Source organism: Microcaecilia unicolor, chromosome 6 (assembly GCF_901765095.1).
Source record: "Microcaecilia unicolor chromosome 6, aMicUni1.1, whole genome shotgun sequence".
In the NCBI taxonomy this organism is placed as follows: Eukaryota; Metazoa; Chordata; class Amphibia; order Gymnophiona; family Siphonopidae; genus Microcaecilia; species Microcaecilia unicolor.
In genome coordinates, this window is record NC_044036.1 from 264,730,303 (window position 1) to 264,756,935 (window position 26,633).

The 26,633-nt window shown below is 41.5% G+C and overlaps 1 protein-coding gene across 7 annotated transcripts in view; it reads right to left on the reverse strand.

The window, feature by feature from the left end:
- Positions 1-26,633, reverse strand: part of STRBP (spermatid perinuclear RNA binding protein) — a 482,484-nt gene that overhangs the window by 236,833 nt on the left and 219,018 nt on the right. For all 7 annotated transcript variants that reach the window (XM_030207341.1, XM_030207340.1, XM_030207342.1 and 4 more), the window contains one exon: positions 8,918-9,062. In XM_030207341.1, coding sequence (XP_030063201.1) covers positions 8,918-9,062 — 145 coding nt within the window. The remainder of the gene's footprint in view (positions 1-8,917; positions 9,063-26,633) is intronic.

Consider the following 26,633-nt stretch of genomic DNA (forward strand, 5'->3'; position numbering starts at 1 on the left):
TAAGCACTAACAAATTAGATGCAAAACATTGATAAAGAAGGCCAAAAGAATATGAAGAGAAACTTGTCACAGACGCAAAAACTCACAGTAACAACTTTTTCAGGTACATCAGAAGCAGAAAGCCTGTGAGGGAATCTGTGGGGCCGTTAAATCATAAAGGAGCAAAAGGGGCACCCAGGGAGGACAAGGACATAATGAAGAGATTCAATGAATTCTTTGCTTCGTAAGAGATCTACCTGTACCAGAAACGGTTTTCAAGGGTGGTGATGTAGAGGAACTGAAGGAAATCTCAGTGAACCTGGAAGATGTACTGAGTCAAACTGACAAAAGAGTAGCATGCATTCTAGGGTACAGAAAGAACTAAAACATGAAATTTCTGATCTGCTGATAGTGATCTATAACCTGTTAAAATTGTCCGTAGTACCTGAAGACTGGCCAAAATAATGCCGATTTTTTAAAAGGGTTCCAGGGGTGACCTGGAAAATTACAGACCAGTAAGCCTGACGTCAGTGCTGGGCAAAACAGTGGAAACTATTATAAAGAATAAAATTACGAAATACATACATAAACATGGTGTAATGGGACAGAGTCAGCATGGATTCAGCAAGGGAAGTCTTACCTTACCAATTTGTTTCATTTCTTTGAAGCCGTGAATAAATATGTTGATAATGGTGAGCTGGTTGAGGAAATTAAAGAGTCATAGGGTAGGAGGCAATGTTCTGCTGTGGATAAGGAATTGGTTATTGGACAGAAAACAGGGGGTAGGGTTAAATGACCATTTTCTCAATGGAGGAGGGTGAATAGTGGAATGTCGCAGGGATCTGTATTGGGACCGGTGCTATTTAACACATTTATAAATGATCTGGAAATAGGAACCTCAAGTGAGGTGATTACATTTGTGATGACACAAAACTATTCAAAATTGTTAAAACACATGTGAACTGTGAAAAATTGCAGGGAGACCTCAAGAAAATTGGAAGACTGGGCATCCAATTGGCAGATGAAATTTAATGTGGGCAAATACAAAGTGATGCTCATTGGGAAGAATAATCCGAATGAAAGTTACCTAATGCTACTACGGTCCACTCTGGGAGTCAGCACCCAAGAAAAAGATCAAGGTGTTATTGTAGAGTGTACGCTGAAATCTTATGCCCAGTATGCAGAAGTGGCCAAAAATAAAACAGGATGCTAGGAATTATTTGGAAAGGGATGATAAATAAGACTGAGAATACTATAATGCCTGTGTATCGCTCCATGGTGCGACTTCACTTTGAGTACTGCGTTCAATTCTGGTCGCTGTGTCTCAAAAAAGATAAAGTGGAATTTGAAAGGAATCAAAGAAGAGAGACCAAAATGATAAAGGGGACGGAACTCCTCTCATATGAGGAAAAGCTAAAGAAGTTAGGACTCTTCAACTTGGAAAAGAGATGGCTAAGGGGAGATATGATTGAGTTCTACAAATCCTGAGTGGTGTAGAATGAGTAGAAGTGAATCGATTTTTTTACTCTTTCAAAAAGTATAAAGACTAGGGGACACTGAATGAAGTTACATGGAAATACTTTTAAAACAAATAGGAGGACATATTTTTTTCACTCAATGATAGTTAAGCGCTGGAACTTGTTGCCGGAGGATGTGGTAACAGCGGTTAGCATATCTGGGTATAAAAAAGGTCCACACTGCTTACCCTGAAATTGATAGCACGGAATCTTGCTACTATTTAGGTTTCTGCCAGGTTCTTGTGACCTGGATTGGCCACTGACAGAAACAGGATACTGGGCTAGATGGACCATTGGTCTGACCCAGTATGGCTATTCTTATGTTCTTAACATATATACATCTTTTCACGGTGGCATTTAGCAGCTTAGAAGCACTTTAAATAGGGTCCATGACATTTAAGTTGAGTGAGCCATCTATACCAGCCCAATTCTTTAATTTTTTTGATCTGCAGAAGAACTTATTACTGAGCTAAAGCATTTTTCAACAGTTAGATATCATAAGAACTCTGGTTTGAAAAAACTGTTAAGTTTTAGGACTAAGTTCCATTTTGAACATACAGTCAGCCTCCTGAAATATTTTCAAAGTCACCCAGACTCTAGAGCTGTTCATCCTTTTGTTAAGTTTTAATACTTGCTCATCATGAATTGTTACTAAGCAGATTTCCATGGAAAAGAATAACAAGTAAGCTTTTTGAATCTTTTGTTGGCAGTAGCTATGCTAAAGAATTCTAACCATTATATAGTGAAAGCTTTTCTAAAATCAAGATATAAATTACTTTAAAAATAATTTCACTTTTGTTTTTATTTAAAAAATACTTGTGTCTTATTTTTATGTGTTAAAAACACAGGCAGTCCTCCAACTTCATCGTTCAAGATACATTTTATTGTTGAATTACAGCAGAACTGCTAGCTGTGCTCTCAGTGTACAGCACAATTTTCACTTTATAATATTCTTGTGGCACAATGCTGATGACAGAGTATCAAAGAACATAACTACCGCTCAGCTTCCCTGCGGCTCAGTGGTGATGCCAGAGCTTTAAAGATCCAACCACTGTTCAGCACTCCTTTCTGATTTTAAGTCAAGTGGTATTGACATCCAGCCCTCAAGGGCCACAACTGGTTTGGGTTTTTAATATAGATAGATCTACACACAATGGAGGTTGCATGTACGCAAATTTCTTTCATGGATTTTATTAGGACTATCAGTGAACACCACTACTCTAAATTGTGTAGAAATAAAACTTTATAGAAGTAAAAACACACAGCTCTAGTGCAAGTGTTTCTACTCTAATCAAACTAAAAGCCAGGCATGGTTAACAAACATCACTACTAGGAGCCCTGTTTACTAAGCTGCGATGTTGGCATGTACACTTTTTAGTGCTCACTAAATATTGGCACACACTAACGATAGAGACACCCATTATATTCCTATGGGTGTCTCTAGCATTAGTGTGCGCGCCTACAGCATGGCTTAGTAAACAGGATCCTAGATGTTTTGTGTTCAAAAGGTTTAGATACTGTGAACACTGGCATTTTAGCATCTACAAAACAGAATTGGCTTGGTCTATGACTGCAGTGATTGGTAAGGGAATTAAAATCTGCAGCCACTGCTATAGGATTAATAAAGAAAAGGTATGCTAAAAAGAGTGTTATCTATACTTTTCAGGATTATTCTGGTGAAACAGTTTAGGGCCTATATCATAGTTTCCTATAAGAAAATTTGTTTTGACTTAAGGCACCATTTATTAAGAACTGACCGTCATAAATACGAGGACTACCTGTACTGTCACTTTTCCATGAATTCCATGTAAGAAAAGCTGACTTTGTTATTTATGTTGAAACATTCCACTCCCCCCCTTTTTATTTTATGCTTTTGAGATGTTTACATTTTAATGTTATCTTTTCACAGGTGCCCCAACCACATGAACTTTCTAAAAACAACAACAATGAAGTCTTTTTCTTTTTTTAAACTACAGAAAAAAAAAATCTGGAAATTGTAATGTGGCCCTCCAGTCTAACGTGCTTAGAATGTGACGTGATTGTTCCAAACTGATACAATTAAAGGGAGGGGGCTATTATTTGATTTAGATTGAGTCACCTTAAAGTAGAATCAGCCTGCACATCTCAAAGGACATTTACTACAGTAAAACCAAGTCTGTCAAAATAAATAAATACAAGCAAGTTTAACACTTAAGTTATGAGGCAAGAACCTTCTTAGTTATAATAGCGAAGTAAGGGCATCCTAGGGATCTTTCTTTTTCCAACAGCTCTGTATTACTGGAAGCCTATTTTAACACTTGTATCTTTTTTTGTTGTTGTTTTAAAGATGAGCTCCTTATTGGCTTACTGTATGCTTCAATTGGAAAGCAGTGTGCAGTATCAGGGAGATAATCTCCATCACACTGTATACCACACAGATTTACAAAGGATGATAATAGAATTTGTAATAGCCTCCTTTTACAGAAAAAGCTATTGCATGCTAAGAAGGGGGGGAGGGGCACATTTCTCTTGGCAAGCAGTGTATACGCCTAAGTGCTATATTCTTGCTAGCTAAATTACATGTATTTAAGAACAGACGGAAGCAAAAAATGAGGTGCTACCTTAATGTCATATCGCAGTTATTAAAAATGAGCAATCTGAGTGTATTTTACTGAATCAAACTGACATCAGGGCATGAAGGCACATACAGCATTCTCAGTGAACAAGGAGAAGCACTAGAGACAATCCACTGCACCTAACCTTGTTTGTCTGATTAGAGGAGATTAGTGTACTCAAACCATGCTGCAAGAAATGCTGGCCAGTTTTTGTCTAAGATCTAACTAACCCCCAAACTCTTGAACATAACAAAAAAGAAAAAAAGAAGTTACCCCTAACAAAAGTGAAGAGGACTTGCAATTCATTTCTTGAACTTGATGGAGTAACAAAATAGTGTACAGTGAATATATCAGATAAGTAACCTTTAAGCCATACATTTCTAATTCTTCTAGAGAAATGATTCCATTAAACACACATGCAAAATGATTTGAAATTTTGGAGGTTGTCTGAATAGGAGCCACTCACTTACAGATAGTTCTAAGTAAAATTTGCATAATAAATGTTGTTAATAGTAACAATGCCATCTTGAATTTATATAGCTCCTTTCATCCAAATTGGATCCTGAAGCAGTTCACAAACAGGCATGAGGCCAACTCTTGGAAGGATGACTCTGTAGCACATTCCCAGCATGTGGCCTGTATGAAGACTTCCAAGCAACAAGGGAAGAAGGAACAACTTATTAATATTCAATTATATTTGTATAAGCAGAAACACAGAATTTAAGTGGTTTGCCAGAGGGGAAAACAACCAGAACTTGCACACCATGGTGCAAGCTAATGCTTTAAATACTAAAACCATGTCTATTTCCTTATATTATTTAATCATTTCCTCATGTTCCACATTTCTGAACCTCATACTTCAACAAAATTATATATCTTCATTTTACCACATCATGGACAATAAGGAGTTGAGAATAATCATGAGATTCCACTTTGGGATCATTATAATTTTGAGATTTGCCAATACTGGGAACTGATAAGCCAGAAGCAGATCAACTTTTATTTATTGCTGCTCACATCACGAAGAAACTGCATTACTGCTAGAATTAAAGCAGAACTAAAACAACAAGATTAAGACAATGATATTTCTGGAAAAATTGTCTGCCTCTGTTGATTGTATGAAACTTCAGTTTTAATTGTTGGGCACATATCCAATAAAAATCCAAACAACTATGGTACTCTGAGGTCTATCAGATATCTTACTGGATTTTTACTCTACAAGTATTTAATTTGAACATGACATATATTGCAGGTATCCAACATAGCCGCCAAAAATGTGCTGACCCAGAAATCAGCACTGTTTAGCCCAAATGTTTCCAAAGCTTGTCACCTGAAAATGTTTACAACACAGTCAACTCAGATAAAATACACAATATGTATATGCATTCCGACCTTCAGCAAATTTCTGACACCGTGCAAGCCTCTCTCGGAAGCACACCTAGCCAGTCATGTTTTCAGAGTACCACAATGAATATGATTGAGAGAGGTCTGCATACCATGGCTCTTGAATACATGTAGATTTCTCATGCATATTCAATGTGGCAATCCTGAAAACCCAACTGGCTAGGTGTGCCTCTGAGAGAAGATTGAGAAGCACTGTTCTAACAGACTGGTGACATAGTCTTGATTGTCTGTCAAAGAGTGGCTGAGGCAGAGGGGATTAGGTTACTATAACCCTTATATATAAGGGGGCCGGTGTGACATCAATATTTATTACTAATACGTCCACTACAATAATTCTTTTCCAGAGGATGGTTAAGCTTTCTAAAGTCTTGACAAAGTGATTGCCACTATTTTTTTTTATAGGGAGGGCACTTCTCCCTCCCCCACCAAAAAAAAAAAAAAAAAATCCTCAATGTAAGAGGAGTCAAGATCATGTTTGGGCAAAGTGACCACCACGCTGTGCATGGGGGAATTCTCCCGCCAATGACACAGCTGGCCTGGTGGCTTCAACCTACTGATGTGGTCAGACTCACTACTTACGCATGTTTGGAGTGACTCATGTAACTAAAACAAGTCTACTCTATCACACTCTCTTTTCCTGATTCTAGGGTAGGCAATTCCAATCCTCAAGAACCCCAGGCAGGTCAGGTTTTCAGGATATCCACAATGAATATACAAGAGATAGATTTGCATTCCAAGGAGGCAGTGAATGCAAATCTATCTCATACATATTCACTGTGGATATCCTGAAAATTTGACCTGTCTGAAATTAAGTACTCCTGTCCTAAGTATATACCCACCTCACACATTTTCTATCCATATTCTCCAGTCCACCGCTGCCGCTTCCATCTGTTCTTCTAGCTCCTCTCCATCTGACATCTAACCAGTCTCAGCTCCCATTCCCACCAATTAGCCTTCACCACCCTGTCTGTACCTCCAAGCTGGCCCTCACTCCAGCTTCTTTTTAAATTCCACCTATATTTTCTGTAGGGACTTGCTGGCCTCTGGAACAGCTATTTATTTTCTTCCAGCACCACATAAATCTTCAGCAAGTTTGACCTGCATAGTGCCCTGATTCATTCACTTTGTTTTCAATCTCATGGAAGTTTGGAAAATAGATAGCTCAATGGCGCAGGAACTGTAAAAACCAGTTGGATGTAGTGCCAGCAGCAAGTGAAACAAGGTGAGGGGAGAATATGCATGGCCGAAAGAGTCATGGGGCCATACTTAGGGTCAAGGGGGCTCCCACTTGCCTGAGGCCTTCCAATGAAGAACACTGGTCCCCAAGTCCGGTCCTGGAGTACCCCTTGTCAGTCAGGTTTTCAAGATATCCACATTGAATACATTTTAGTAAGGAAAACATTAGATAAAATTCAGAGCTCACTGAGCCTTGATATTTCTTCAGACTTAGTTTTACTTGTAATTGATGATGTGTTTATATGTGAACTCATTAAAGGCCAAGAAGAATCTACTGAAAAAGTTTAGATATTTTACATTTTTAAATGTATCAGTTCCATATTAAGATTACACTAATATCTTCCTCAACCTCAACAGTAGAATGAACCCCCATCTCTACCACCCTGGTCAGCAAATTTCATATTCTAAACAAATTTTCTAACTATTCCTGACAAAGTCCTGATGGACTTTGAGGACACAGAAGAAATACATGTTCCCACATGAATACCAGTGAATGTACAAATATGACTAAGTCTATACACACTGGAGGAGGCTAGTGCAATATGATTTTATGTCTTCTTCCACCAACAAATAGTAAACTTTTATAACTTTCAATTTGTTTTCTATTCAATACATAAGATTCAAAATATGTATTGCCCCATTCTGATTTAGGTCTTATCTGGTCTTATTAGTGGTACTTCATATTTAACAGCCTGAAAATTAAATATTGAACACACCGATATAGTCTAGTCTTTTTTTGGCAAATTCCAAGACATGTGACTTGGTAAAAGATTTGAATTTGGTCCCAAATAGCAATTGGTAGTTATTATATTGAACTAGGAAAACTCCTTGGGAGAAAGATCAATCCTTACACTGACACAACTGGATTTATTTTATTATTTGACACCATATGCAACCATGTTCCTAGTTTACACAAGATGAGAACTACAACCAGTTAGCCTATTTTCATTGGCCAATATAATACAGAACACTGGACTGCTCACTCAGAACACAGAAATCAAAGAAAACAGATGGAAAGGTTATACTTTACAAGTTTCTACAGAGGTGGTTTATGCAAAGTCATCTGCACAGCAATGACTACAGAAATGTTTCATGATGCTAAATATTTTTTTGAAAGATTTTTGTTGCATGAGCTCATAATCCTAGAGCTATTTCAGATTTCATTTTCAAATCTTCCCTTACCCTCTGTTCACTAAGATTAATTTTAATAAACAATGACCAGCATTTCTCACAGTATAGTTGCTAGATATGGGGAGCAGGAAAAAGTAAGCAGAGAGACTTGTGCCAAGTCTAGAAATGGGAAAACAGCAACAGGGAGTCCCCTCTTGCCCAGGTGGGCCCAGCTGCCTTGCATGTCATGACAGAATGTGGCCAGTTGGTCAAAGGTCTGACGTAGTCCAGTATCGCTAGGCAAGTTTCTAGGGTCAGGCTTGGGAAGCTGAAGCAAAAATTATGGACAATAAGATCAAAAATATAAATACAAAACCCCTAAAGACATGGCTATGTTAAGCTAGGTACTTCAACTTTACAGTTGCCAAAATCAGCATTTAAATTTTCATTAGGAGATTTTGTTAGATTGCAATTTCAGTAACAAAATGGACAATGTCACAAGGCATTTTTTTCACAATGCTATACCCTATCAGAAACCTCACAGAAGGAAATAAAAGTTTGGTATTTTACAAATATCTTCAACTTTATGAAGTTCTTTACCTACAAAAAAGATAAAGAGATGCACAATCTAAATAGATAATAAAGCAATGATACTAGTCTAAGGTACAACTGCCATTGTTTCTTTGAGCTAAAGAAAAATTAGGATGATAGATTTACTTTAAAAAAAAAAAAATTATCAGCTACAGTTTAATTTAGAGAACAACCCGTATTCTTGAGCACAGACTTATCACAGCCACAGAATGAAAGAAATTCATATTCTGAGTGTCTATTATGGATGATTATGTAAAAAGTAAGATGACGTGTAATTACAATGGATAGTGGGTTATCTAATCATGACTTCGTCAAATACCTGAAATAACTTTGTATGCAGCTGTGCTACCATAAAACACAAATTTAATTTAGTTTAGAAAGTGTTTTCAATGGCTTAAAAATATGAAATGCATGACAACGTACTTGAAAGAAAACACCTGCAACATGCAAAGGAAGTATTTTAAGAAAACAATCATTTTTATCTACCTCCATCTTTCTTTTCTGTTTCTTCCCTGATTAAAGGTGAAGTAAGTATAACCTTCAACGTTAACTTGGGTTCCTTTGTATTGTGAATAATTAAGCAAGCTTCATCTATACTTTGTTCAACTTGGTATGTCTCTTCTGTTACTTTCTGAAAGACAGCAGATTAAAGTTACACATAAAGGGGTGAATTCTATATATGGCACAAAAATAATTAGCACTGATAAAAGTGCTATTCTGTAAATTGTGCTTAAAGTTAGATACAGTATACAGAAAGTGAAGGTACTTACATGTAGCAGGTGTTGTCCGAGGACAGCAAGCTTTATATTTTCACAATTGGGTCACGCCGATCCACGTCGCCCAGTCCGGAATTTACAAAAGTCTAATGAGGGCTTTGAGGAGCGTGAGACACATTCCACCGTGCATGCGCGACTGCCTTCCTACCCGCTATGCAAACGCGGTCTCCTCAGTTTTATGCTACAGCAAAAATAAAGTAAAAATAATAAACAAGACAACTCCAAGGGGAGATGGGAGGGACTGTGAGAATATAAAACCTGATGTCCTCAGAGAACACCTGCTACAGGTAAGTACCTTCGCTTTCTCCAAGGACAAGCAGGCTTACTTATTCTCACAAGTGGAGAATCCCTAGCATCCAGGTTCACTGAAAACAACAAACATTGGTCAACTAGGCCTTGCAACGGAGAGAACATAACAGAGGTTAACCTGAAACTATATACAGTCTGAATGAGAGTGTAGCCTGGAACAGAATAAAAGTGGCCTAGGAGGGTGGAGTTGGATTCTAGACCCCAAACAGATTCTGAAACACTGTCTGCCCAAACCAACTGTCGAACTGCTTATCCTGCTCAAGGCAGCAGTGTAATGTGAATGTATGGGCTGAAGACCACGTCGTAGCCTTTGCAAATTTATTCAGTGGAGGATGACCTCAAGTGGGCTACCGACGTAGCCATGGCTCTGACATTATAAACTGTGCCATGACCGTCTAGGGCCAGCCCAGACATAAGTGAAGGAAATGCAGTCTGCTAGATAATTATAAATGGTGCATTTCCCGATGACGACCCCCATCCTGCTGGGAACAAAAGAAACAAAAAGCTGGGCGGACTGTCTGTGGTGCCTTGTCCGCTCCATGTAGTAGGTCAATGCTCTCTTGCAATACAAGGTGTGTATGCTGCTTTTACCAGGATGGCCAAGAGGTCGAGGAAAGAATGTTGTCAGATGGAACTCCGACACCACTTTCGGCAGGAACATAGGGTGAGTGTGGAGGACTACTCCGCTGTGATGAAACTTAGTATAAGGTGTACATAAGTAATGCCATAGTGGGACAGACCAAAGGTCCATCAAGCCTAGCATCCTGTTTCTAACAGTGGCCAATCCATATTACAAGTACTTGGCAAGATCCCAAAACATTACATTTATTTATTTGTTACATTTGTACCCCACATTTTCCCACCTATTTGCAGGCTCAATGTGGCTTACATAGTACCGTAAAGGCATTCGCCAGTCGGTTGATAACAAATACAAGGTTATATTGTGGTCGAGTGAGGTAGGTGTGTATCAGGCACCATGAGGGTCGAAGGGAATGAAGATTGTTTATTGTCCAGTACGATCATTGGTTATGTTGTGTTGCTGGGTGTGGGGATTTACGTTGGATCGGTGGGGTAAGCCTTTTTGAAGAGTGTAGTTTTTAGTGATTTCCTGAAGTTTAGATGGTCGTGGATTATTTTCACAACTTTTGGGAGTCCATTCCATAGTTGTGCGCTTATGTAGGAGAAGCTGGATGTGTAGGTTGTTTTGTATTTAAGTCCTTTGCAATTTGGGTGGTGGGAGGCGGGGATAGTGCTGGGCAGACTTGTACGATCTGTGCCCTGAAGATGACAGGTACAAATCAAGGTAGGGTATACACAAAAAGTAGTACATATGAGTTTATCTTGTTGGGCAGACTGGATGGACCATGCAGGTCTTTTTCTGCCGTCATCTACTATGTTACTATGTTAAGTTTAGGTATGATCGAGATGATCCGATTCTGTTTCTGGTTGGTAGATCTATGAGGTTTGTCATGTATCCTGGGACTACGCCGTAGATAATTTTGTGGATCAAGGTGCAAATTTTGAAGATGATCCGTTCTTTGATTGGGAGCCAGTGTAGCTTTTCTCGGAGGGGTTTAGCACTTTCGAAACATGTTTTACCAAATATCAGCCTGGCAGCTATGTTTTGGGTGGTCTGGAGTTTTTTTTGTGAGTTGTTCTTTACATCCTGCATAGATTCCGTTGCAGTAATCTGCATGGCTTAGGACCATTGATTGTATTAGGTTTCAAAAAATTTCCCTCATTCAGACCTTGGGTATTAGTTTCTATTCGTATGCCGATGACTTTCTATTGATTCACTATGTAAAACCATTAGATATTGAATTAACACAAATTCAAAATTGTCTTGCTGAGGTGGCTAGCTGTCTTAAAAGGCATAATTTAGTATTGAATCCAGACAAAACTATATTACTTCTTGGATCACAGGTCGTGAAACAATCCCTTCTGTAAAACCTATATTATTTGATAAGCAGATACCAACGGTGCAATCTTTTAGGCACTTAGGAGTAATTTTTGACTCAGCATTATCATTTAAGGAACAAATATCTGAGGTAGTCAAGAAATCATTTTATCATTTGCAAAAACTGCAGTCAATTAGAAATTCAGTTGATAAAGCTTCATTATGTACTTTAACACATGCATATATTACAACACGCTTGGATTACTGCAACACCATCTACGCAGGACTTACCAAGACCAATTTAAAACGGTTACAGATGATACAGAATACCGCAGCTCGTTTTATCTGTAGGGCTTCAAAATATGATAGGATTACACCACTTTTATATCATCTTCACTGGCTTCCAGTTGAAGCCAGAATAAAATTTAAAATTCTTGCCCTGACACATAAAGCTTTACATTTACTGATTCCATCATATTTAGCAAATCTTACCTTGCCATACTCACCTATACGAACACTTTGATCGCTTACAGACAATAGATTAGTAATCCCACCACCAGAAAAGGCTAGATGGGAATCAACTAGAAACTCAGCTTTCTTTCTAGCCCCCTCTCATTGGAACTGTCTCCCTAAGATCATAAGATTAGAAGAGTCCTATGTTCACTTTCGTAAACTTCTGAAAACATATCTGTTTCAGAATACGTTTGAAAATAATCTGAGTTAAAAGTGGGAAAATATGCAGAATGAATATACAGTAACATAATATGTTTGTTTATGTAGTCTGTTATGAATGGTTGTCCTTGCTCAATGATGTTATTATTTCTAGAAGGTTCTTTTAGTTTTGCTGTGCTTTTCTATTAAATTGATGGATTTCTTATGTTTTTTAATATGAGATTTTATATTATGATGTAAACTGTTCTGTTTTGTGAATGCAATTTGAAACAGTATAGTAAATAAATAAACAATAAACGATATTATGGAGTTTACTTGGCTCTCAAGGGTAAGGTTCCGGTCGATTATGACGCCGAGTATTTTTAGGCTGTCTGAGGTAGGAAGGGTGTGTTCTGGGGTGTTTATGGTTGTGGGTTTGTACTTCTTGCGTTGAGATGAGAGGATGAGGCAGTGTTTTTTCAGTGTTCAGTTGGAATGAATTTGCCCAGGAGTCCATGATGTTCAGGCCGTCATTGATTTCATTGGTTATTTCTGTCAAGTCATGACTAAAGGGAATGTAGATTGTGACGTCTTCTGCATAGATGAACGGGTTGAGGCCTCGGTTGGATAGGGACTTTGCCAGTGGGATCATCATCATGTTGAGTATTGGTGATAATGGTGATCCTTAAGGTACTCCACAGGTAGCTTTCCACGGTGGTGATATATTTGAGTTTGATTTTACTTGGCAAGTTCTGGTGGTTAGAAAACCCTTTATCCAGTTAAGTACAGTTCCATCAATCCTGAAGTGGCCAAGGAGTCTTAGTAGTATATTGTGGTTGACCATGACGAATGCGCTCGACATGTCGAATTGGAGGAGAAGTATATTTTTACCTGTGGCTATTTCTTGCTTGAATTTGGCCAGGAGAGTGACTAGGACAGTTTCAGTACTATGGTGGGGGCAGAATCCTGACTGTGAATCATGTAATATTGAGAACTTGTCCATGTATTCTGTAAGCTGTTTGGTCACCAAACTCTCCATCAATTTGACTACTAGTGGGATAGACGCAACTGGACGGTAGTTGGTTAGATCGTTTGTATTTTTCTTGGTGTCTTTAGGTATTAGGGTGAGTAGGATGTTACCATATTCCTCGGGGAAGAGACCTTGTTGTAGCATGAAGTTTAGGTGGGATGTGAGGTCTGCTATGAAGCGGTCGGGGGGCGGATTTCAGTAGAAGACTGGGACATATATCCAGTTTGCAGTGGGTGTTGGCAAACCTATGAGTCACTTTTGTAACTGATTCAGTGGTGAGGAGAGTAAATGCTGACCAGATACAGTCAACTGGGCATCCACCAGGGATTAGGTCCAGGTCGTTGAAGAAGTTTTCGATGTCAGTGTTGTGCTGAGGAAGTGTGCTGCGTAATTTTATTATTTTTTTGTTAAAGTAATTAGTGAGTTTGTCTGCGGGTGGGATGTCTGTGTTGGTTGTGGTGACAGGGGTGGTGTCTAATAACTTATTTAGAAGTTGAAATAGTTTCTTCAGATCTTTGTAATCCGGTCCTATTTTAGTTTTGTAATAGAACCTTTTGGTTTGTCTTATTGCATATTTGTATTTTCTGTGTGTTTGTTTCCATGCATTGAGTGTGTGTTCATCTTTTGTTTTTTTCCATGCTCGTTCAAGTTTCCTGGATTGTGTTTTGAGTTTTTTTCATTCGTCATTGAACCATGGTATCGAGTTTTGTCTTCTTGATATTCTTGTCTTTAAGGGTGCTATTTCGTGATTGAGGTAGTGTATGGAATCCGTTCATGTTTTCCATTCGTTGTCATATATCAGTTGCCAGAATACTTGTGAATCTATTTGCCCTCTCGTGGTGTAAGTTGTGTGTGCTGGTGTATGGTTTAATCCCTTCTTCCGCCAGTTTAGGGATAGGTTGAGTTTGTAATGGTCGGTCCAAGGTGTTTCTGTCCATTTGATCTGTGGACAGTTTGTGTGATAAGAGGTCTGGTGTGCATCCCTTGATGTGGGTAGCTTGCATGTGAGGCCATTTGAGATCCCAGGACTGTAGGAAGTCTTTACATTCACGTGCATTGGTGGAGTTGGGGTATTCTAGGTGAAAGTTTATGCCACCTAGTATTAATGTATTGGAGTTGTTTACACAACTGTTTGAGATTAAGTCCGTGAAAATAGGCTGGCTTTCATTCCAGTTACCGGGCGGTCTGTAAAACAGGACACAGTTCAGGTGATCGATCAGGGATTTGTTATGGATTCTGAATGATGCAATTTCTAGTTGGGGTGTTATGGATTCGGTGATGGTTTTGGTGGTGAATTGGGTTTGGTAGATTATTGCTATGCCTCCTCCTCTCTTTTCCGTTCTGGTCCAGTGAGTGATTTTGTAAACTGTAGGGCATAGTTCAAGGATTATGGGGTCCTTTTGATCGTGGATCCATGTTTCGTTGACGAGGACAAGATCGAGGTTTTCTGAGCTGATCCAGTCTGATATTGTTGTTGTTTTGTTAACTACGGACCTAGCATTATTGTAGCCCACTTGGATATTTTGGTATGGGGCTGCTAGGTTTGATGATATGTGGATTTTTGTCAGCTGTTATTCCTTGGGTGCAGTGTGTTTGTTGTGATCTTTCCTTCCATTTTGTTGGTATTGTCCGTGTTTGGATAGTCTTCCTTTAATTTTATGGGTGTCAGTTTGGTGAAGTGTGGAGTGTTTGATCAGCCTTTGGTGATATTGTAGGATGGGTATGATATTTTCTGTAAGTGGGATGGATACTGTTAGGTGGGTCAGTGAAAGGGAGTAGATTGTTAGGAGTATTTTGATTGTATTTATTTTGTTGTCAGTTTGGGGAAAGGTAGGTTATTCGCAGTCAGATGCTCGGGGTGATGTCCTGGGCGTGGAGCTCTGTTGCTCTGGACACCGTTCTGGTGGTTGGAGGCAGATAGGTTCAATTAGCAAGGGTGTTGTGCTGTTGGTTGGGGTAGAGTTGTAAGCTGGTTGTCTAGCAAGTGGTGGTCGTTTGGGCTGTGATCTTCACTGATCAGCCTCCTGTGTTCAGTACCTCAGTGGGTATACTTGGTAGGGGCTCGGGCTGCATCCCATGCGGGGCGAGCTGCTCTCGCCACGATGGTCAGTTCGTGCGGTGTGGTGTCGTGTGGGCCCGTCTTGGCGTTGTAGGTCTCCTGAGACTCGGCCGGTGGGTGCTTCCCTCAATTCTCCTCAGCTCCTGCAGTGCACCCGTGGCATCCTCTCTCCCTGGGCGGGTGTCCGACCAGCTGGTACAGCTGGGCTGCTGGTGTGTGCACGATATCAGTGGGGCAGCGCTACCTCCGTGGCAGGGAAGAGCTGCAGCAGACCCGCGGCGGCCGGCTGCGTCGGGGAGGATGTCAGCGGAGTGGTCAGCTGGTCGTGTCTTTTCAACCGCCACTGGCCTGCTAACTGCAGCTCCGCCCGGCGCTCTCAGGCTCTCTCCGCGATCTACACAAGGGCTCCCTCGACGTTTATGCTAGGCTGCGGGTGGGTGTCGGCGCCAAATCCATGCCGTCCAGGGCTCCGGTCAGAGAGGGAGCCGCTCCCGGTGCCGATCTGACCGCGAGGGTCGTCGCGGGACAGTCTCCGATGTTCAGTCCCTGCTCGCTCCCGCTCTTGGGCCTCCCGGTCCCCGCTCCCAGGTGAGGCTGTCCGCCCGGGCGACGTCAAGGCAAGGACCGACCAGACTGCTTATCCTAGAAATAAGCAGTGGATTTTCCCCAGTCCATTTTAATAATGGCTTACGGACTTTTTTTTTAGGAAGCTATCCAAAACTTTTTTAGACCCCGCTACGCTAACTGCTTTTACTACATTCTCTGGCAATGAATTCCAGAGTTTAATTACACATTGAATGAAGAAATATTTTCTCTGATTTGTTTTAAATTTACTACTGTATAGCTTCATTGCGTACCCCCTAGTCCTAGTATTTTTGGAAAAAGTAAACGAGTGATTCACATCTACACTTTCCACTCCACTCATTATTTTATAAACCTCTATCATATCTCCCCTCAGCCGTCTTTTCTCCAAGCTGAAGGGCCCTAGCCTTTCCTCATAGGGAAGTCATCCCATCCACTTTATCATTTTCATCACCCTTCTCCGTATCTTTTCCAATTCCACTATATCTTGCATACAATATTCAAGGTGTGGTCGCACCATGGAGCAATACAAAGGCATTATAACATCCTCGTTTTTATTTTCCATTCCTTTCCTAATAATACCTAACATTCTATTTGCTTTATTAGCTACCGCTGCCACACTCTGTGCAGAGGCTTTCAACGGGTCATCAATGATGACGCCTAGATCACTTTCCTGGTTGGTAACTCCTAATGTGGAGCCTAGCTATAATTCGGGTTCTTCTTTCCCACATGCATTATTTTGCACTTGCTCACATTAAATGTCATCTGCCATCTGGACGCCCAGTCTCCCAGCCTCTTGTAATTCTTCACAATCCTCTCGCAATTTAACAACTTTGAATAATTTTGTGTCATCAGCAAATGTAATTACTTCACTAGATACTTCCATCTCTAGATCATTTATAAATATGTTAAAAAGTAATGGCACCTGCACAGACCCCTGAGGAACCCCACTATCTACCCTTCTCCATTGAGAATACTGACCATTTAACCCAACTCTCTTTGTCTTTTAACCAGTTTTAAATCCACAATAAAACACCACCTCCTATCCCATGACTCTCCAATTTCCTCTGGAGTCTTTCAAGAGATACTCTGTCAAATGCCTTTTGAAAATCCAGATACACAATATCAACTAACTTAACTTTATCCACATGTTTGTTCACCCTTCAAAGAAATGTAATAGATTGGTGAGGCAAGATTTCCCTTCACTAAATCCATATTGGCTTTGTCTCATTACTCCATGCTTTTGAATATGCTCTGTAATTTTGTTCTTTATAATAGTCTCTACCATTTTGATCTGCACCGATGTCAGGCTCACTGGTCTATAATTTCCTGGATCACCTCTGGAACCTTTTTTAAAAATCGGCATTACATTGGCCACCCTCCAATCTTCCGGTACCATGCTTGGTTTTAAAGATAAATTACATATTACTAAGAATAATTTTGCAAGTTTATTTTTCAATTCTGTCAGTACTCTAGGATGAATACCAACTAGGCCAGGTGATTTGCTACTCTTCAGTTTGTCAAATTGCCTCATTACAACTTCCAGGTTTGTAGAGGTTTCAGCTTTGAATACCATTTCTGGTACCGGTATCTTTCCCAAATCCTCTTTGGTGAAGACCGAAGCAAAGAATTCATTTAATCTCTCTGCTATGGCTTTGTCTTCCTTGAGTGTCCCTTTTACCCCTCGGTCATCTAGCGGTCCAACTGATTCTGTTGCCGGCTTCTTTCTTTCAATATACATAAAAAAAAGTTTTACTATGTGTTTTTGCCTCCAACGCAAATCTTTTTTTTCAAAGTCCCTCTTTCCCTTCCTTATCAGCGCTTTGCATTTGACTTACCATTCCTTATGCTGCTTCTTATTATTTTCAGTCAGATCCTTCTTCCATTTTCTGAAGGATTTTCTTTTGGCTCTAATAGCTTCCTTCACCTCACTTTTTAACCATGCCAGCTGTCATTTGGTCTTTCTCCCGCCTTTTTTAATACATGGAATATATTTGGCCTGGGCTTCCAGGATAGTATTTTTGAACAGCATCCATGCCTGATGTAAATTTTTGACCTTCTCAGATGCTCCTCTAAGGTTCTCATTTTATTATAGTATCCTTTTTGAAAATTAAATGCTAACGTATTGGATTTCCTGTGTGTATTTACTCCAAAGCTGCTATCAAGCGGCCCCAACACCATCACCTCCTGCACAAGATCATGTGTTCCACTAAGGACTAGATCTAGAATTTTTCCTCCTCTTGTTGGCTCCTGTACCAGCTGCTCCTAAAGCAGTCCTTGATTTCAAGGAATTTTAGCTCCCTAGCATGCCTTGATGTTACCTTTACCCAGTGTCAGTTTGTTAGCCTCCCTAATTTCTGATAACATTTCCACATCTGTCTGTTCATCCTGGCCAGGTGCATGCACTACCAGGGCTTGGAGCTCACTGACTCTATGAGCTGAAGTAACAGCCACCAAGAAAATAATATTCCAGATCAAGTACTTCAGATGGCAGGAATTCAGTGGCTCAACAGGAGCTTTCATCAGCTGGGTGAGAACGACACTGAGATCCCATGACATTGGTAGAGGTTTGACATGGGGCTTTGACAAAAGCAAACAACTCATGAAGCGAACTAGAGGCTGTCCAGAGATGAGCTTACCTTCTACATGCTGATAAGCACTAATTGCACTAAGATGAACCCTTACGGAGTTGGTCTTGAGACCAGACTCTGATAAGTGTAGAAGGCATTACACCAGACAGCATACCTCCTCCATTTGAAAGAATAGCACCTCTTAGTGGAGTCTTTCTTGGAAGCTAGCAAGACCTGGGAAACACCCTCCGAAAGACCCAAGGAAGCAAAGTCTAAGCTCTCAACATCCAAGCTGTGAGAGCCAGAGACTGGAGGTTGGGATGTAGAAGGGACCCCTTGTTCTTTGTGATGGGGGTCATAAAACAATCTCACAACCAAATTGGTCTGCATTAGATTCCACAGTTTTCGATGTCCATAAAGCCCAACAGGAGACCCTGAAGAGGCATAGTGTGTGGTGAATGTGAGAAGCTTGGGACAGAAAATTTGGATGCAGTGTCTAGCCCTTGAAACAGCCCAATTGAGGCGAAACAGGGTCTCCTGTTGGGCTTTATGGACATCGAAAACTGTGGAATCTAATGCGGACCAGTGGCACCATTACTATCCAATATAAGCTATAAATGAATGTTTATTTCACCGGATATATGATGTTGAAATAAGCCTCTACCTTAGTGTATTGTGAAAGGTGTATGTACAAGTATTTCATGAATAAGAAGAGTGGAGTTTTTTTTGTGAAGACTAGTTATTGACGAGGAGTTCTCTGAATATTTGAAAGGTTTGCCTTTAAAGAGATATCTCCATGGTTTCTGAAGTCTTTTTTTCTCCACATATTTTCATGAATAAATGGACTTAACACCTTCAATACAAGGTTTTTTCTGAGTAGAATTTGGTTGTGAGATTAATTGATAAATATTCTACTAATTCCTTTACTATATATTAGTGGTCATAAAACACTCCAATCTCCATGGTTCTTCGGAGGATAACTACAGAAGTAGAGGGAACCAAATCTGCTGCAGCCAGTACAGCGCGATCAGAATCATGGTTCCGCGGTCTTGCTCGAGCTTCAACAAAGTCTTTCCCACTAGAAGTATGGGAAGATATGCCTACTGAAGGCCTGTCCCCCAATTGAGAAGGCAGGCAACTGACGCTAGTCTGTCGTGGGCCTGAAGCCTAGAACAGAACTGAGGGACCTTGTGGTTGACCTGAGTGGCAAAAAGATCCACCAAGGGGGTGCTCCACACTCGGAAGATCTTGTGGGATATACCCATATTGAGAGACCACTCGTGAGGTTGCATTATCCTACTCAGTCTGTTGGCCAGGGTATTGTTTTTGCCCGCAAATAAGTGGCTCAAAGGAACATGCCGTGGTGGCAAGCCCAATGTCACATCCGGATGGTCTCCTGACACAGAGGACGTGATCCGGTGCCCCCCCTGTTTGTTGGTGTAATACATTGCAACCTGATTGTGTTTGGATGAGAACAATTTGGTGAGATAGCCAATCTCTAAAAGCCTTTAGAGTGCTCCAGATCGCCTGGAGCTCCAAGAGATTGATCTGGAGATTCATGTCCTGGAAGGACCAAGCTCCTTGAGTATAAAGGCCATCTACATGAGCTCCCTATCCCAGGAGAGATGCATCCATTGTCAGCACTTTTTGTGGCTGAGGAATTTGGAATTGAAGTCCCAGAGTCAAATTGGATTGAATGGTCCACCACTGAAGGGAGCATACAAGCTCTGCGGACACTTGGATGACATCTTCTAGACTCCTCGTTGCTTGATACCACTGAGGATCTAGGGTCCATTGAGCTGATCTCGACATGCCATGGGTGTAATTGTACACTGTGGAAGCCATGTAGCCCAAAAATCTCAACATCTGCCAAGCTGTGACCTGCTGAAAGGTACAAACCTTGGACATGAGTGTGATCAGATTGTCCGCTCTCATCTCTAAGAGATAGGCTTGAACCATCTGAGTATCCAGCAGGGCTCCTATAAACTCCAATCGTTGGACAGGGTGGAGATGGGACTTGGGTAGTTTACAACGAACCCTAGTAGCTCGAGCACCCAAATTAGTCATCCACATGGAATCCTGAGCACCCACCTCTGATGTGTTCTTCACCAGCCAATCATCGAGATATGGTAACAAATGGGCTCCCAGTCTGCATAGCGATGCTGCAACTACCACTAGATATTTGGTAAAGCCCTTGGGAGCTGACACAAGGCCAAAAGGCAACATGCAGTACTGAAAGTGATGTGTTCCCAGCCGAAATCGAAGATACTTCCAGTGGGCTGGAAGTATTGGGATGCGAGTATATGCATCCTTTAAGTCCAGAGAGCATTGCCAATCGTTTTCCTGAATCATTGGGAGAAGGGTGCACAGGGAAACCATCCTGAACTTTTCTCTGACTAGGAATTTGTTCAGGGTCCTTAGGTCTAGGATGGGACAAATGCCCCCTGTTTTCTTTTGCAGAAGGAAGTACCTGGAAGAGAATCCTCGGCCTTCCTCTCCTGGTAGAAAGGACTCAACCGCATGGGCCTTCAGAAGGGCTGAAAGCATCTCTGTAAGTACCGGCCTGTGCTGAGAGCTAAATGAATGAGCTCTCAGTGGGCAATTTGGAAGTTTGAGATACCAACTGAGGGCATATATCCCAGATGGACTATTTAAAGAACCCACCAGTTGGAGGTTGTAAGAGGCCATCTTTTGTGAAAAAACTTTAACCTCCCCCCCCCGACCAGCAAGTTGTCCAGGACAGATACTTTTACTGTGGCTATGCTCTGCTGAAGCCAGTCAAAAGCTCATCCCTTGATTTTGCTGGTGAGCAGCAAGGGCCTTAGTTGCATGCTGTTGACGTGAATGAGTGCGCTGGTGTTGAGCCTGAGTAGGCTGGCGAGATGAAGAACTGTACCTATGCTTAGAACAATAATAGGAACTCCTCCTTGGCATTCCAAAAGTCCTCCTAGCTAAGGATGTAGAAGCAGAAGATGCCCGGTGGGAGACAGAAGAGATGGTATCAGTGTGTTTTTTTATTTGGTCTGTGACCTAACTTCTCTCTAAAAAGGTTATTCCCCCCCCCCCCCCCCCCAATTATGGGGAATCCGCCATCCTCTGCTGAACAGAATGTTCCAAGTCAGAAACACACAGCCATGAGAGTGTCTGTGCATTGCTATACTTTGAGCAGAGATCCTGGATGCCACATCAAAAGTGGTTAGTGCCCCTGGCCAAGAACTTTTGATACACCTAAGAATGGGTGTCTTTCCCAGAGACTGTATGATTGCACCAGCTACAGTGCTTGAAGTCACTGGGAACCTTCATGAACATGGAAGGAAAATCTTCCTCGGCTACATCAAATGAAGTGATGGTGCCTGAAAAAGGGGTAAGGCTTGGCAAAAAAGAAAAGGAAAGTTCCCGTCTGAAGTCAAGGCCTAAAAGCGGCCTGACGACGAAGAAAAATGAAAGGAAACTTAAAAACAGGAAAAACAACTAAAAACTTAAGGGCAAATTAAAGGACAGAGGTTCCATGACAGGATCACAATAAAGGATGAAAAAAATGAATGAAAAATAGCCGAAAGGCACAAAAAAGCTCTCTAGGCCCCAGCGATGTGAGGAGATGGTAAAAAAACACGCCCTCTCATCGTGGTAGAGAAAGAACCGTGTTCGCATGGCGGGCAGGAAGGCATTCGTGCTCCACAAAGCTCTCATTAGACTTTTGTAAATTCCGGACTGGGTGATGTGTGTCGGCTCACCCACTTGTCAAAATTAATAAGCCTGCTTGTCCTCCAAGAATAGCACCATTTGCACCAACTCAAACGTACTGCAAATGTATGCATCTAAATTAGAAGCGTATCGCTCCTCATTCTATAACAACATGCGTAAGTGTTAGGAATGCCCTCGTTCTGCCCTTGACCATCCCATTTCCATGCCCCCTTTTTGAGCTCGTGCATAAAATTTAGGCACTGATCCCACGCCTAAATTTATGCGAAGATATTTCAATTAAATCTAACTAGCCGTTGAGCCCATAAAAACGGGCTAGTAAAGGAAGAGGGGGGGTTGAAAGGCCCCCCCTCCAGATAGGTCGCCGCCGCCCCCGCCCCCCCCCCCCCCGGAGTCCCCTCCGCCACCCCTCCACCCGGGCCGGGTACCTGGCTTCACTAATCAAACCGCCGGAACGCAGCACACAGCTCATCTGAGCTGCCGTCGGCCTTCCTTCTTCTCTGCAGTGTGTTCCGCCCTCGTGTGACGTAACGTCAGCGAGGGCGGGAAACAGGCAAGTAAGGAAGGCCAACGGCAGCTCAGATGAGCTGTGTGCTGCGTTACGGTGGTTTGAATAGTGAAGCCAGGTACCCGGACCGGGTGGAGGGTGGGTGGCGGCTGCGGCGACTCCGGGTGGGTGGGGGGAGCGGTAGCGGCAACCCTGGGGGGGGGAGGGTGGCGACGGCGGTTCCCTCACTCGCAGGTGTGCAGGTTCCCTCTCTGTCCCGCCCCCGTCATCACGTATTGATGCGGGGGCGGGACAGAGAGGGTCTCTACTGCGCATTTGCGAGTGAGTACGTCTCTTACCATTTATATGTTTGATTAGTGCCAATAATTAGTTAACAAGCAAATCACTGCTAGTTAACTCGTTAAATTTCACTTGCAATTTTTAGCAACTTTTACAGAATTCAGGGGAAGTGGCTATAGCATATTCAACAAGCTGTTTCATATATTGTTATTTTTTTCTGCTTCAACTTTTCGAATACCAAGTGCTTTGTTTTGGATTCTGTGAAGAGACAGATGTTTTGAATATTCTAATCACAATGATGGCACAACACTTGTTCACAAAAACTGCAAAAAGATTCTGTGAACTTGTAAGAACCCAAGTTCTTAAAAGCAAGGCCAAGGGCCAGTAGCAGCCTCCATTCACCATAGGTGTGGCTTCCAACTCTCTTCTCTCAATACTTCCCTCACCTTGTCTACAGACTTGCTGCTAGCACTGTCTCCAGAACTGCTGCTATGTTTTTCCTCAGGACTACAGCTCTCAGTGAGTTTGAGTTCCCAATGTTAAAAACTCTCACACCAAGCTAACCGAGAGCCGCATGATGCTGGGAAAAAGCAGAATATCTGTCCTATAGAAGGCACCTGCATCAAGGCTCTGGGAATGGCAAAGGGGCATTAACAAACCAGGGTAAGACCCAGCTTGGAGGGATTGGGGAAAGGATCATGAAAACTAACTGGGAGGAGACGTTGGTGGTGGGAGTTTAGACTGATTGAAATAGGGTTGGGGAGATTATTAGTGGAAATATGGGCTGGGGGAAACAAGATAAGCTGAATGAGAGAGTCTGGTGGATTAGACTTCAGCAGTTGTTCAGTAAACAGCCTACTGCAACCCCTACAACAGAACCAGCCTGCCCAGTCTAAATTGAACTGCAATGATTTTGCTGCATACTTTGCCAACAAAATTAAAAGTCTACGCCAGGATTTACAGGCAATCCCACCCAGTCCCCAACCAGTTAACCAGGGGTGCACAAACTCACCCTCTCCTGACAGAGACAGATGGGACATTTTTAACACAAAGACAGAGGAGAGCCTTGACAAAATCCTAAGAGACCTTCAACCAACTACCTGCTCCCTCGACCCCTGCCCATCAAAGATAGTGCAGCAGGCAAGTATGGGCCTCACAGAAGGTGCCACAAAAATTTTGAACACCTCTCTTTCTAATGGGCAACTACCAACAACATTAAAAAGGGCAGTGGTTCACCCTTTCCTAAAGAAAAACAACCTTGACCAGGACAAACTTGAAAGTTACCGGCCAGTATCCAACAACCCATTTCTAGGGAAACTCATAGAGCAAACAGTCTGTGTTCACCTTAATGATTGGCTAGATCCATGTCAATCTGGATTCAGACCCGGTAGACCTGGTTATGGCACAGAAACGGTCCTCGTATCCCTACTAGATGATCACAGAAAACGAGACAAGGAATTCGCCTCAAAGTTAGTACGGCACGATTTCTCAGCAGTTTCTGACACTGTGGGTCATGATATCATGCTAGCATGACTGACAGAAACAGGTATCAATGGAACAGTACTTGCCTGGTTCAGATCTTACCTATCAGACAGGCAACAATCCATGTTTGGCAGCAACTCATCACCACCTTGGACACTGACCTGTGGGGTACCACAAGGATTGATTCTGTCACCTATTCTGTTCAATATCTACTCTCAAGCCACTAGCTGAGCTGATTCAGTCAATGGACACTCAGTTCTACATCTATGCGGATGATGTGCAGTTACTCATACCCACTGAACCTGACTTACCTACAGCCTTGAATAAACTGATTACCTAACATCAATTCAAGAATGGGATAAACACAACAAACTTTGCATGAACCCAAGTAAAACAGCTTCTCTGAGTCCCTAACACAAGTGGATAAATCCCTTTTGAGAAGTATGAACTCCCCCTCAAATCACAAGACAGGAACCTTGGAATACAGTTAGATTCAACACTTACTCTGATTCCCCAAATCCAAGCAACCTTCAAGAGGTGCTTCTACTATTTGCCACAGCTACGCTGAATCTTATCCCAGTTGTCTATGCCATATCAAGACTAGATTACTGCAATGCACTATACAATGGTCTGACTACAAAGGGCCTGCACCAGCTCCAGTTGATTCAGAATGCAGCAGCAAGACTCATAGAAGGTTGCAAGCGACGTGACCACATCACACCATTTTTGCAAAACCTTCACTGGCTACCAGTACAATACAGGGCTAAATTTAAAACTCTATGTCTGATCTTCAAGACCCTCCAAGGAAACGGCCCCAAGTACCTGAAGAATAGGATGATCCTCTACAAACCACCAAGGACACTAAGGTCCTCTCAAGGACTATCACTAACCACACCCTCTCCAAAAGACATTGCACGATGTGATACCCGGAAGCGAGACTTCTCCGAAGTAGCCCACACTCTCTGGAATGCACTGCCTGAAAGGCTCCGCTTAACCGAAGACTATCTCTACTTCAGGAAGCAGGTGAAAGCTTGGCTCTTCAACCAGGCCTTTAATTGAAGAAGTAACTAACTTGTTAGTCTCATTCACACACACAAGGATTGACTTGGCCTGCACATACTGCTGCAGGACATGTTTATCTGCTCCTACCCTAGCTGAGATAATATATAACCATCTCTCTGACCTCATATGCAACTTTCTTTAAATCAGTCACCTTAATTTCTAACTCTTCTTACTGTCTTATTTGTTCCATCTTTGCTTTACGCTTTACTATTAATTAAAATGTTCTATTACGTATTGTTTTGACATTGTTAGTATACTATTAGGCATATTTTCAAAGCACTTAGGTTTCTATGGAACTTTGGAAGGCTAAGTGCTTTGAAAATATGTATGTATGCCATACTTTGTATTATTTGAATATTTTTATTGCTGTGCCTAATGCTCATGTTTGATCTATTCTTACTGTATACCACTATGAGTGAATTCCTTCAAAAAGTTGGTAAATAAATCCATTTTATATACACATATTGCTTTATCGAGCACCAGTCTCAGCTCTCACGTTGACATCTTTTCACTAATGTGGTCCTTTCTTCAAAAATAGTGAAGATCACGACATTAACATCTATCCAGAGGAAGTAGAAGCTGTGCAACAGGGACAACTAGCCACCATAAAATAACATCTCATTTAAACTTATATTAAGTGAAGTTTTTCAAAATTTTAGAACATTTTAAGAGCTAGGAATGACTGAGCAGCTGCTAACAAATGCCACTAAAAGTTCTATCTAGTTGGGTCCTCCAACATTAATGGGTAGACTTTTAGTCAGTGAAAGTCTTAAAACAGACAGAAATAAGATGAAAAGATGGCACAGAAAACTGTGTCCAATATATCCTTGCATAATCACAGAAATACATTAGGCTCTGTGAATTAAACATTTGAAACTAAGTATTGGGTTTGATTCTCATGTGAGCTTTTCCACTCTGTTACCCATTGCTGGAGATAGACAAGGGGGGGGGGGGGGGGCACAGACATTACTAGTCCAAGTAGCTGATTTAGGGCACATAACAATAGGGTTTCAGAAGCACTGGCGAGTGAGCTGGCAGAGAGAAGGATCTCAGGGTATTTCCAACTGAAGGCTCAAAGCACTCAGAGCATGTGAGCTACGCATCTAGCAAAATTGGGTTTAAAAGTAAATTCAGACAAGCTCATAGAGGTAAAGTCCATAAATAATTATTACCCATATAGACTTAGCTACCATGTATCACTTGGCTCAAGCTATAAAGAATGGATTACTTCAATGGAAACATCAGGTATGTCCTAATGACCTGGACTGGCCATTGTTGGGGACATGATGCTGGGC